The following is a 13,623-nucleotide window of genomic DNA, read 5'->3' as shown; positions in this document are numbered from 1 at the left end:
GGGGGCGGTGACGCGGGTGGGGGTGGCGATGAGGATGGTGACGGTGACGTTGATGACGGTGATGATGTGATGACGACCATGGGTGGTGCCTGTGATGGCGCTGATGGTTATGCGCTTGGGGACCCCTCCCCGGCCCCTCAGGACCGCATCCCAGAGCAAACGTGTGGCTGTTTGACAGGGGCAGGAAGGCCGCAGCAGTGGGGCTCCTTCACAAGCGGTCGGAGAGGATGTCCTTCCTAAGATTCCCTTCCTTCTTCCATAAAGTAATTGTGAAAGCAGAGGGGGCTGTGTGTGTGTGTGTGTGTTTGAGTCGGAGTCTCACTCCATCACCCAGGCTGGAGTGCCGTGGCATGCTCACGGCCACCCCAGCCTCCACCCACTGGGCTCCGGCGATCCTTCTGCCTCAGCCTCCCCAGTAGCCAGAACTACTGGCGTGCACCACCACACCCAGCTATTTTTTGATTTATTGTAGAGACAAGATCTCACCATGTTGCCCAGGCGGGTCTTGAACCCACAGATTTAGGCAATGCTCCCGCCTCGGCCTCCCAAAGTGCTGGGATGACAGGCTTGAGCCACCGCGCCCGGCCTAGGGGTTGTCTTTTGAAAGTCCTGACTGAGCCAGATTAAAACCTGAGTAAACCTCTGTGTGGGTCTACACCCTTCCCTGCTGTGTTTAAAACCCTGTTGATCCATGAAGTCCCCAAATCAGGGAACCACTGGCTAAGAGACTCTGCCTGGACGTGCTTCCCGTTCTGGAACATTATTTTCCTCTGATGAGCTCTAACACGTGCGCGCGCACACACACACACACACACACACACACACACACACACACCTGCACACATGCGTGCACACACACATGTTCCACCACACACTCTCCGCGCTGCTTCTGGACCCAGGAACCTCTGACCTCAGCCAGGAACCTGCACCAAACAGCCACGAGCGCCCAGCAGTTCCCTAGATAACAGCACCCACAGCCACTGGGGTGTGAGTCGCAGAGGCAATTAAGAGTAATCACAGCAGTTAGCAGTTCATCCCCAGGGAAAGGGTCAAGCCTCAGTCTTCCCTCCTCACCCCTGGCCCTGGCACCATGGCCCAGGGCCAGCCTGGCCCGATCCTCCCTCTGAGTGCTGGTTCCCCTTGCCCGGGGAAGGTCAGCCCCGGGGGAACCCCGGGGGGCCCCAGGGAGCAGAACCCACAGCCCCGCCCAGCCTAGTGCTTCTAGTCCCTGCACCAGGGCGCAGGGCCGAGCTCCCAGGTGGGCTTCAGAAATGACCGGAAGAGGACGTGTGTGAGATACAGGATGGATGTCGGGTGGGGGGAGGAGGAGGACACGGGCCTCTGGGCACGTGCGGGGCAGATGCCAAGCACAGGAGGTGTGAGCAGCTTGGCTGGACCCGTGCCCGGCCTGGAGAAGCCCGGCACACGCGCAGGCGCCGCTGAGGGTGTGTGTTGCATTTTGGATTTGCTCATTGTAGAGTGCATCCTTCTGGTCAGGTCAGCAAGCATTTCCATCATGCGTCTCTAGGGTTAGACGTAGAGAAGCGAGGCCCGGTTCCCATCCTTGGCACCACAGAGAACACGGGGGTGTTTGGACCCTCTCGTGGGGGTCGGAGAGTTCTGGGCTTAGCAGCGGGGACCCATCTGCAGCTGGGGCGGGGATGCCGGCCCACCATCGGGTGGGTGTGTGACTCTGGACAGTCCTCACGATGCCCCTTCATAAAATGGGTCCAGCCGTCCCACCTCCTTGCTGTGCTGAGAGACGCACGGATCACGGTACAGGAGACGGACTCGGAAGCATCAGTGAAGACAAAGATAGGGCGGAGGCAGAGGCTGGACCAAGTGGGGGATGACAGCTCACTGACTGTTCTGAGTCTGCTCCAATAAATTTTTACCTCGGTGTTCTTTTTTATATACAGTATAACAGAGTGACGGGGATGGATGCCCTTGATGGCTTTTTTTCCCGGCAGTCTGTTTGCTGTGTATAACGTACGACTTTTCTTAAAAGGCAAATTGTTTACTGTATTTGTGCAACGTCGTTGCTTTTCGTTTGTGTGGTGACGGGTGAACATTAGTGAGTGTCGGGGCATTCTAGTGAACACAGTGTGCTCCCGCAAGACCAGAGTACTGGCCAGGTGTGGATGGCTCATGCCTGCCATCCCAGCACTTGGGAAGGCCGAGGGGGGAGGATTGCCTGAGCCCAGGAGTTTGAGACCAACCTGGGCAATATAGTGAGCCCCACCCCTGCAAAAAATGTAAAAGCTAGCCAGGCGTGGAAGCGTGCGACTGTAGTCCCTGCTACTCGGGAGGTTGAGGCAGGAGGATCACTTGAACCCAGGAGTTGCAGGCTGCAGTGAGCCGTGATGGTGCCAGTACCATCTAGCCTAGAAGACAGAGTGATACCCGGTCACTTAAAAATATATATATCGGAGTAAGGAGGGGTTGATTATGCTGTAGTGTACCCTGGCCCACATTTAAACGAGTAGGCGGCTTTCAACTTAAATTTAAATGAGGTTATTATTTTTATGTTTTGTGTTTTGTTTTTTGAGTTGAAGTCTCACTTTGTCACCCAGGCTGGAGTGCAGTGGCATGCTCACAGCTATACCAGCGTCAACCTGCTGGGCTTTGGCAGTCCTTCTGCCTCAGCCTTCCAAGTAGCTGGAACCACAGGCGTGCACTACCACGCCCAGCTAATTTTTTATTTATTGTAAAGACAAGGTCTCGCTAAGTTGCCCAGGCTAGTCTCAAACCTGTGGGCTCAGGCAATCCCCTCACCTCCACCTCCCAAAGTGCTGGGATTACAGATTTGAGCCACCACGCCCTGCCAAGATCATTCTTTTTAAATAATGGGTGCATCCCTGATGAGGGCACCCTCTGTCCTGAGCAGGGCTTTGAAGGGTGGCATTCATTGGAGTGGAAGGGCAAGGGGCTGCCCCTGTCGGGACTGCACCATGGTCCTGGTGGTTAAACCATCGAACACACAAACAGCACTTACAGCAGGGCCTGGTACCCAGTAAGCGCTCAGTGAGTGTCAGCAGTGGCGATGGTGACAATGACCTTGTGGCCGTTCAGGAAGCTGTAAGTTTTGTATTGCCAGAGCCTCAGGTGTTTGGGGAGCAATGTGGAAGGGTTGGGGACAGGTAGGAGCCTAGGCACGGAAGACCCCATCTGCTGTGTTGGATAAGGCAGTGTTCACTGCTGTAACAAACACGTCCAAAGATGCAGGGCCGCTGAGTGCAACGGAAATGTAAGTCCTATAGTCCAGTGCACAGAGACCCGGGTGTCCGGACTCCGGCTGTTGACATCACCGTCCCCCGGGACCTCGGATGCCTGAGCTTGGAGCCAGCAGAAGCAAGAAGAGTTAGGGAGAGCTCACTGGCTTCCAAAGACGCCTGGCCTGGAAGGGACCCTTCCCCTACCCTTGCTGGTGGTTGCACCCCATTGGTGAAAACCAGTCACATGGCCATACCCGGCTCAGGGGCTGCTGGGAAATGTAGTCCCAAGCCCACACCTGTGTCCTTTCTCACCCCAAGGACAGAGCCACTGGAGAGAGGAAAGGGAGGAGCCCTTCCCCACACCCTCGCCTGTGTTCACTTTTGCTATAAACGTGCACGTTGGAGTTTGGGGTGGGGGAGAACACCTTCCCCTCCGTGTTCGGGACAGCGGGGACCCATGACGGAAAGGGCTGTTGCCAGAATTCAGGTTCAAGGTGGGCCCGTTTTCCTAAAGTCCGTGGCCATTGTTTCTCGGCATTCGTGGCAGGCTTTAGGAGGGAGACGGGGCAGGGAGCCTTCTCCGGGAAGAGAGCATCTGACCAGCACACCGCAAGCTGCTGGATTTCATGCATTTGTGCTGCGGGTTCCTTCCTCCCGCCAGCCCTGAGCCATCTATTAGATCTAATTACATGGCTCTTATCATCTTCCGTGAAATGTACGTCCACATCTGCTGAGTAAGCAAAGCAGACAGCGAGGACTTAATTGGACGCGTTAATCATGTTTGTCTGGTGGTGGTTTTTTTTTCCTAGAAGGCAACTCCAATCAGAAAAATCACAATACACATCCTTTCTTTCCCCAAAGTCAGGCCTCTGCGGGTCCCAGGCTCGCTAGAAGTCTCAGCGGCATCACTGTAGAACTCAGTTCTGGCGGTGCTGCCTCCGGCCGCCCCCAGGGGCTGAGACCCGCAGGACTCGGCCTCCTGACTTTTTTTTTTTTTTTTGAGCTGGAGTCTCCCTCTGTCGCCAAGACGGGAGTGCAGTGGCCACTCCCGGCCACCGCAGCCTCGACCTACTGGGCTCCAGCGATCCTTCCGCCTCAGCCTTCCGAGTAGCCGGAATTACAGGCGCACACTACCACGCCCGGCTGATTATTTATTTATTGTAGAGATGAGGTCTCTCCAAGTGGCCCAGGCGGGTCTCGAACCCGTGGGCTCAGGCAATCCACTCACCTCAGCCTCCCAAAGGCGCGGGATGACAGGCTTAGCCACCGAGCCCGGCGGCTCCTGACTCTTAAGCGCAAGCGCCCAAATTCCCCAAAACCCAGCCTCTGCCTCCCCCCAGGTGTTTCCCCAGGAGAGCAGGCCTCACCCTCATGCTCCCTGCGGCTGAGTGCAAGACCCAGCCAGCCTTGTGTGGGGTCGGCATTCCAGGACTGTGACTTCTCTAAGCCGTGTGTCTCTTCCTCTCTGTGCAGAAACCCGGGCCGACCGCAGCAAGAAACTCTTCAGGCACTACACGGTGGGCTCCTATGACAGCTTCGATGCCGTCAGGTAAGACGCGCTTCCCTCTCCCCCGGGACCCCTCTGGTACAAGCATGCCGGGCCGTCTTGCATGGCGACTTCGACTCCCTCTGGGTGGCCTCCACCACGTGTCCGGCGTGCTCGGGTTCTGGCAGCCGCCGTCTTTCAGGGAACCCTGCTTGGGAGGCGGTCCTGCCGCCTGGACTTCGGGGCCGCCAGAGCTCACCTGTGGGAGCGGCCCCAGGGAGCAGCCTGGCATCCTTTGGGGAGGAAGCAGGACAAGCGTCAGAGATGACCCCGTTGGCCGTTGGCCCAGGAGCGTGAGGCAGTGTCAAGGCAACAGCCTCCCCGGGGAGCACTTAGGACGCCTGAGGTCTGGGTTTCCTCCTCGTCTGAGCTTGTCCGCATTATCACCTGCCACTTCCGCTTAGGTGGGTCGTTGTGGGGGGGTGGCTCCTCCCCCTTGACAGGGGTCTCACCAGCCAGGCAGATCTGTTATGGACAGTGTGTTTGGATCTGTTTGCTTTGTGCAAAGAGACTTGGATAACGCGCTGGCAGAGGGCGAGAGGGTGGATTTTTCTGCAGAAACTACTCGTGCGGCACACCCTATGGGGGCGTCCTTGGGTCTCCATGTCCCCCTGACTCTGAGGCTGGGGGTCCCGCTGCCTCAGGGTGTGGGGAAAGGGTCCCTCTCCATGGCCAGCCTGTGCCCCCTCCCCAGACAGAGGGGCTTCCTGCATGTGGAAGTTCAAAGAGGAAAGGGAGGGAGACATGGGCCACATGGCCACTGGGACGTGAGTGTCCCGTGCCGGCCCTGCCAGCTGACTGGCCCTTTGGAGAGGCCCACTGGCTGGATCCGCCCCAGAGGAAGCCGGGCTGGGGAGGGGTCCGGACACCCTGCCCCAGGCTCTTTCCCAACCTTCAGGGCATCTGTGAGGAGGAGTTGCCACCTGTGCCCTGAATCCGCGCCCACCTCCGAGGGTTCCAACCTGGGTGGGTCCGTGGGTGTTTCTGGACATGACATTCACATGGCCTGAAATGTAGCATTTTAAAGTGTGGTACGTTGACAGGATAGTGCAGCCATCGCCACTGTCTAGTTCCAAGACATTTCACACCTGTTAGCAGCCATGCCGGCCGCCTGCCCTGGCCCTGGCCCTGGCCCTGGCCCTGGCCCCCACCCCTTTGCTTTCTGTCTCGGCGTTTGCATGGTGTGGATTCTTTATTAAAGCAGGGGTGTCTGCCCTGTCGGCTTCCCTGAGCTGCATCAAGCAAAGAGGAATTGTCTTGGGCCGCACATAAATTATATAATATAATCGGTGTATATACACAATAAGACTTTTCAAAAATATATTTTTTATGATAAAGTTTATAAAGATGAGAACCCTGTAAAACTAGTGGGAAATTTGACCTTTCTTTTGTAAAACTAATCTATCAGCATCTGGTTTGACAGACACGGTCGCCATTCTCAGTGAGTTCTCAAAGTGCTCGTCAGAAACGTTTGTTCGAATTTTGCTCTCCGTGGGCTTCGTCACTGAAAACAGCCGCTCACCCGTGTATGTGCTGCCAAAGAGCAGTGTCAGGAATAAGGCGTGATGGTGACCTTCAAAAGCAGAACCATGCATGGGGTCGCAAAGAAAATAAAATACTAAAAACAGGTTAAGAGGTTAAAAGATTTTGTGGCTGGGCTCGGTGACTCAGCCTGGAATCCCAGCACTTTGGGAGGCTGAGGCAAGTGGATTGCCTGAGTCCATGGGTTCAAGACCCGCCTGGGCAACTTGGCAAGACCTCGTCTCCACAGTAAGTCAAAAATGAGCCGGGCACGGTAGAGCGCACCTGGAGTTCTGGCTACTTGGAAAGGTTGGGCGGAAGGATTGCCAGAGCCCAGCAGGTCGACGCTGGGGTAGTCGTGAGTGCCACTGCACTCCAGCTGGACAACTGAGTGGGACTCAAAAAAAAAATTAAAAAAAAAGATTTTGTGGGACTACATGACAAGCCGTCCTGGGCCGCACATGGGCCACGGGTTGGACGTGCGTGCTTTTACAGGAATCATCCCGTGCGTGGCGTTTTGTGTCTGGCTCCTTCCACTATACGTGTTTTCAGAGTTCAGTCCTTCCTTCCCCTTCCGCCCCCAGTCTTGTCGTAATGTGGCCAAACACACATAATGTATCGTTTCCTATCATGACCTCCTTTCTATTTTGTGAGTTGGCGTCTCTCTCTGTCGCCCAGGCTGGTGTGCAGTGGCACGCTCACGGCCACCGCAGCCTCGACCTGCTGGGCTCTGGCGATCCTTTCGCCTTGGCCTTCCAAGTAGCCGGAACTACAGGTGCGTGCGACCACGCCCGACTAGTGTTTGATTTATTGTAGAGACGAGGTCTCGTCAAGCTGCCCGGGCGGGTCTCAAACCCGCAGGCTCGGGCAATCCATTCGCCTCCGTCTCCCAAAGTGCTGGGATGACAGGCTGAGCCACCAAACCCAGCCCCATCACGACCATTTCTAAGGGCACAGTTTGGGGCACTGAGAACATTCACACTGTCATGCAGCCATCACCACCCTCCAACTCCGAAACTCTCTCGTCTTCCCAAGTGGAAACTCTGTCCCCGTGAGACACTTGCTCCCCAGGCCCTCCCCCAGCCCATGGCCCCTACCATCGACTTTCTGCCTCTACGAACGTGGTGACTCAAGGGATCGCCTCTGTGTGGCCTCACGCAGGATTTGTCTTTTGGTGGCCGACTTGTTTCGTTCAGCTGCGCCCTTGAGGCTACATGCTGTAGCCTGTGTCAGAATCTTCTTCCTGTCAAAGGCCGAGTAATATTCCACCGCGTGGACGTCCCCCGCTTTGCTCACCCATTCATCCATCGGTGAACATGTGGGTTGTGTCCACCTGCTGGCTGTCGTGAGGGTTGTTGGCTGCAGACAGTTGCCTACGAGCGTGTGCTTGAACTTAGGGGTGGAATTGCTGGCTGGGCTGGGTTTGCGTGCTGACCTGTTTGGAACCCGCTCTCGCAAACAAGATTGCTATAACTGGAACGCCACACTCAGCAGAGGAGCTGGTACCCACCACGGGAGGGGCAGGGTGGCAGTCTTTCCAAGTCTTGCCATGGTGACCCCCGCTTTTGACCTTGAAGCTGTGGCCCGTGGCCCCCAGTATGGCCCTGAACGGCAGCTCAGGACTGGCTCTCCCCCAGAGCCAGGCTTCCCCAGTGAGGCCTTTTCAGGCCACATGAGTTCGTCTGTGGCCGCGGAAGGCTGCCTGTCTAGGTGGCCATGGACTGCAGGTGGCGGTCAGTGGGCCTGGCATTGGGGGTTTCTGCTCTAGCAAGGAGGGTCTGAGCAAAGCCATGGTCTCCAGTGCCCGAAACTCTGCCCGAGGCTCTCCCCACGTTTGCCTCGATGGCTGTCCAGGGGGGACAGGGGCCCAGGAGGAAAGTGCTCTCTGAGAGCCAGAAGGGTCCAGAAGGTGGCCCGTCCCCTGGTTCGGCATGTACAAAGCCGCCTCCCCACAAGGCTGAGGGCAGTGGTGGGTCACCCTGGGGCAGGCATGTACGTGAGGCTGGGTGTGTGTTGACCCAGCGGCTGCACGCTCAGGGCCACCTCTCACCGAGGAGTGGAGGAAGAACCTGACTTAATAGAGCTGGAGAGTGAGGTGACTGTGAGACCAGGCTGGCCAGGGCCCCCCTGGCAGAAATGCAACATGCAGTTGTCAGCGGCCCAGAACCCCAAGCGAGGCAGGCTGCAGCCCAGAAGACATGTGGGACCGTCACAGCTGTGCTGCCGTACAAGGGACTGCCGTGGGAGGTGGCGAGCTCCCCGCCACTAGGGGAAATCAAGCAGGGCTGGGTATTCTCTCACCAGAATGTTGTAGAAGGCTGGACTAGAGGGACTCCAGCACCCCAGTTCTGCATCTCTGTGCACCGCCAGACAAGGGTTCTCGTTTCATTTATTTATGTATTTTGAGTCAGAGTCTCACTCTGCCGCCCATGCTGGAGGGCAGTGGCACACTCACGGCCACCCCAGCCTCGACCTGCTGGGCTCTGGCGATCCTTCCGCCTCAGCCTTCCAAGTAGCTGGAACTACAGGTGCTCACCACCATGCCTGGCTAATTTTTTAAATTTATTGTAGAGATGAGGTCTCGCCCAGTTGCCCGGGCTGGTCTCGAACCCGCGGGCTCAGGCAATCCACTCGCCTCGGCCTCCCAAAGTGCTGGGATGACAGGTTGAGCCACTGAGCCTGGCCGGCTCTCGTTTTAAGTGTCTACCGAACACCTGCTGTGTGCCAGGAGCTAGGGTCACAGAGAGAAGGACGTCGGCCACACAGGGGTCACTGCTAGCTTCTAGGCAAATGGCACCAGGTTCTAGTCCTGACCCAAATTAGAAGTCGGCTCCGATTCTCCTATGGGGAGGGCGCCGGTGAGCTATGGGCCTCTCGCGACCCAGTGTCTCCGTGCAAGGAACAGGCGTCGTGGTGACAAAGCCTGCTCCCGTCCCTCTCTGCCCCCTGCCAGCCCTGCCAGAGACCTCGCCAAGCAGGTGTTCTGTTCTGCCTGAGAGAAAGACACTGAGCCCGGAAGGTCAGGCGAAGGAGCTCGCCCCTGGCCCACGTGCATCTGAGCTCGGGCGTGAGGCCTCATCTGCCAGACCTGGTGCCCAGCCCTCTCCCACGGCGGTGGAGACGCCACTGCCCAGCGCCAGCCTGGGTTGAGGGAGACTGATGGGGAGGAGAGCCGAGATGTTTTGTGGACAGAATCGTCGTCCCCCAGAGCGTTGTTGGGAGAGAGAGAACGATGCTATCACCTGGGTTAACCCCCGGCTGTCTGAGCTTGTTTATAAAGCGTGCAGGGTTCGCCCGAGGGAGACCTGCAGAAATGACCTTGACCAGACTGTGAACATGGCAGGGAGGACGGAGGGTTGGGAGCGTGAACGGAGGACGGGCCGTGTGGAGAGAGGGCGGACCGTGTGGACGGAGGACGGGCCGTGTGGATGGAGGGCAGGCCACATGAATGGAGGGCGGTCTGTGTGGACTGAGGGCAGGCCTGTGTGGACAAAAGGTGGGCCGTGTGGACAGACAGTTGTCTGTGTAGATGGAGGGCAGGCCATGTGGACAAAGAGATGGGGGATCTTTCACGCCACGGTAACCCTGTGGCTGCCGTGGCTCCGGGATGGGCGTGGGCTTTGAAACTGACCAGGGGCTCCTGTGACCCAGCAGGAGAAGCGTCCAGAGGGCGTGCTCGCCACGGCAACGGCCTTCTGAGCAGCAGGTCCCACCGACCAGTTCTATAAGCCAGTTATCTGCTGTGGGTGGTGGGTTTAGGGTCCTGGCAGGTGGTTCAGGGCTGAGGCTGCCCCCCTGCAGATGCAAATGCGATGGGAGAAGATCGCCATGGAAGCGAAATGCGGCGGAGACTTTTCCAGAGTCGGGAGCTTCCTCCTCTTCCCACCCCTTCTTGCATCAGAGCTTTGCTCCGGGGCTCAGAGCTGAAGAGCCCACGCCCGCCCCGGTCCCTCCTCGGGATCCCCCTCCAGCTGCCTGAAGGCAAGGAAGGAGGGGCTAGAAATGGCCCCGCTGCCGAAGGTCCGAGAGCAGAGGCCCCGGGGCCATCTCCACACGGGACACTCAGGTGTTTCAGTGTTGTCTAAAAAATGTCCTGACACTAGGGACAGCAGTCTCCAGGTCCCGCACCTCCGTCACCGGCTCTCAGCCCTGCCAGCGTGGAACATTCAGGAGGCGTCTACCAGGGAGGGATGGGGAGACCTCGAGGTTGGGCAGGCTCTGCCCACCCATCTCTCCAGCCATCCATCCACTCATTCGTTCCTCCACCCGCTCATCCATCCATCTGCCCATCTGTCCATCTACTCATCTGTCTATCCGTCTATCCATCCACCCATTTATCCACCCATCCATCCATCCATCTATCCATCCAATCCCTTCATTGTCTATCCATCCGTCCTGCCATTCATCCATCCACACACCCATCCACTCAGCCATCAGTCTATCCATATATCCATCCATCCGCTCGCCGATTCACTCCTCCATCAATTCACCCACCCACCCATTTATCCACCCATATATCCATCCACCCATCCATCCATCCATTGATCCATCCATCCATTGATCCATCCATCTATCCATCCATCCGTTCACCTATTCACTCCTCCATCAATTCACCCACCCATCCATCCATCCATTGATCCATCCATCCATTGATCCGTCCATCCATTGATCCGTCCATCCATTGATCCGTCCATCCATTGATCCATCCATCCATTGATCCATCCATCTATCCATCCATCTGTTCACCTATTCACTCCTCCATCAATTCACCCACCCACCCATCCATCCGCCCATCCACCCACCCATTGATCCATCCATCTATCCATCCAGTCGCTCATTTGTCTATCCATCCACCCACCCACGCACCTCTCCGTCAGTCTGTCCATCTACCCATTTGCTCTTCATTCATCCATCAATTCACCCACTCATTCACCCGCCCACCCGTCCACTCAGCCATCCATCCATCCATCCGTGTATCCACCCGCCCACTCATCCATCCGTCTGTCCATCCATCCATCCACCCACCCATCCACTCACCCACCAGTCCATCAACCCATCTGTCCGTCCATCCAGTCCGCTCATTTGTCTATCCATCCATCCCTGTATCCATCCATCCACTCAGCCATCAGTCTGTCCATCTACCTAGCTGTCTATCCATTCACCCATCAATTCACCCACTCATCCGTTTAGCCACCCGTCCACTCATCTACCCATCCTTCCACACACCCACACGCTCACCCATCAACCCACCCATCCACTCAGCCATCCACCCTTCCACAGCACTCACCTGTCCATCTGTTTATCCAATATTTATCAAGACCTGACTATCCTGGGACCTGAGGCTATCGTGGTAAAGAAGAAATTACATCTAATCAGCGAGCATGAACAATAACATTCACAAATAATTAAAACAGTGAATTTCACTTTGTGGCTAATGCTATGAAGTAAGTTAGCAACCCTCTCCTGGCATCTACTAGGAGGTTGGGACAGGCCAACTTCACGTAGGGATGTCAGGGAGGATCTCTCTGAGGAAGTGACTTTTGAGTTGACCTGAAGACTGAGGAGGAATTGGCCGTCTAGAGGTGGCCCAGCAAGTGCAAAGGCTCTGGGGTGAGAGTAGAAGCCGACACTGCAGGAGTAGCAGCGGACTGGATGGAAGGGCGTGGAGGGAATGTGCTTCATGAGGGAGTTTTCTTCTTGTAGTTGTGAGCTGGGAGGCGTTGGAGGGCTTTAAGCAGAAGAGTGACATGATCAGATTCACTTTTCTGGAGGAAGACAGACCGCAGGATGAAGAGATGCCAGGAAGGAGTCTCCCTCACCCAGGCCAAGGAGGAGGGGGGTTCTGGGCTGGTGGAGGAGGGGCAGTGAGGTGGATGGGTCCGAGGTATAGGTTGATGTTAGGATGGACGGGACCCTCCAAGGCGTGGACGTGAGGGAGGGCGCGGGGTCCGACTCCTACCTTCTCTTGGGTTTGCAGGGAGGGCTCCTGGGGGCGAGTGGGTGTCAGCCCCAGCCCTTACTGGCAGCAAGGTCTGCTCGAAAGGAAGGCGCCTGTGAATGCCCCCACAAAGGGGTCTGAGTAGGCACCCAGCTACCGTTTCTCCTCGCCCTTAGCCAACCAGTTTTCTCTTAGTGAATTAGGATGGCGGATTACGGCTTCTCACCAGTTGAACACCCACTCTCCGTAGCTACTTATTTTCATGGCTTTAAAGCATCCTGGCCCAATTTTTATATTTTCTAAATCTGTCATAGGAAATACATGCACCTGCTTTAAAAATCCGAAGTGTCCCAGAACTGACAGCGTGTGAAGAGTCTCCCTCATTCTTACCACCCAGCCCCCAAATTCTTCTCTCCAGAGAGAACCTCTGTGACTGATTTCCTGAGGGTCATTCTAGAGATGAACTCTGCATAGAGAAGCATATGTGTATATTAGCTGAAGCCTTTTAAAGTCCCTGAAAAGCCAAGCTCGGTGGCTCATGCTTGTAATTCCAGTGCTTTTGAGATGGGAGGATTACTTGAGTCTAGAAGTTCAAGGCCAGCCTGGGCAACATAGCCAGACCCTCATCTCTACAAAAAATAAAAAATCTAGCCAGACATAGCAACACACACCTATTGTCCAAGCTCCTTGGGAGGCTGAGGCAAGAGGATGACTTGAGCCCAGGAGGTTGAGGCCGCGGTGAGCTGTGTCACACCACAGTACTCCAGGCTGGGTGACAGAGTGAGACCTTGTCTCCAAAAGGAAAAAGAACCACAAACACAAAAACAAACAAAATGCCCCTGACAAATAGGCCATCCTAAGTTTTCTCTCTTTCTAGCGAAGCCCCTGTGTGACCTTGGGCAGTTCACGCTCGCTCTCTGAGCCTTCTGTCCCTGTGGTTTGCAGCATGGAGATGCTTCCAACGCTTTCTCCAGCTCCAATTGTGTTCGTGCTGAGAATGAATGAGGAAACGTATTGAGTGTGTGCAGCTCCCGGGAGGCACATGCTGTATAAAGCTAGAGGGGCACAGAGACTCGAGCAGCGTGTGGGCAGCTGGCGCCCCGTGAAGCCCAGCTCTGTGCTCCAGAGACCGCCTCGGCATGTAGGTAGTAAGACTGAGTGGCGGAAAACACCGATTTCACCCGTTCTTCCTCAACGGTTATTTTGTATTTTTATAGTTTTTTTATTCCTTAGATTTGAGAAAGAGGGACCCAGTTTCTGAGTGTGTCCCTGGCTGGATGTTGAGGGACACGCCGTGGACGGCTCCTCCAGGGATCAGTTGAGGGCCAAGTTGGGGGCTTCTCAATCTGTGGCCCAGGCTGGAGTGCAGTGGTGTAATCAAGGCTCACTGCAGCCTCAGACTC

The 13,623-nt window shown here is 56.2% G+C and overlaps 1 protein-coding gene across 1 annotated transcript in view; it reads left to right on the top strand.

The window, feature by feature from the left end:
• Window positions 1-13,623, top strand: part of LOC103249238 (SH3 and multiple ankyrin repeat domains protein 2-like) — a gene marked incomplete at its 3' end in the record, with an annotated part of 146,971 nt that overhangs the window by 100,421 nt on the left and 32,927 nt on the right. The window contains exon 4 of the mRNA XM_021707468.1: window positions 4,689-4,764. Within this exon, the coding sequence (XP_021563143.1) occupies window positions 4,689-4,764 (76 nt within the window). The remainder of the gene's footprint in view (window positions 1-4,688; window positions 4,765-13,623) is intronic.

The sequence above is a fragment of the Carlito syrichta genome, unplaced genomic scaffold (genome assembly GCF_000164805.1).
Source record: "Carlito syrichta isolate Samal-C Ts95f unplaced genomic scaffold, Tarsius_syrichta-2.0.1 Scaffold118030, whole genome shotgun sequence".
Classification (NCBI taxonomy): Eukaryota; Metazoa; Chordata; class Mammalia; order Primates; family Tarsiidae; genus Carlito; species Carlito syrichta.
This window is presented reverse-complemented; position numbering and strand designations above follow the sequence as displayed.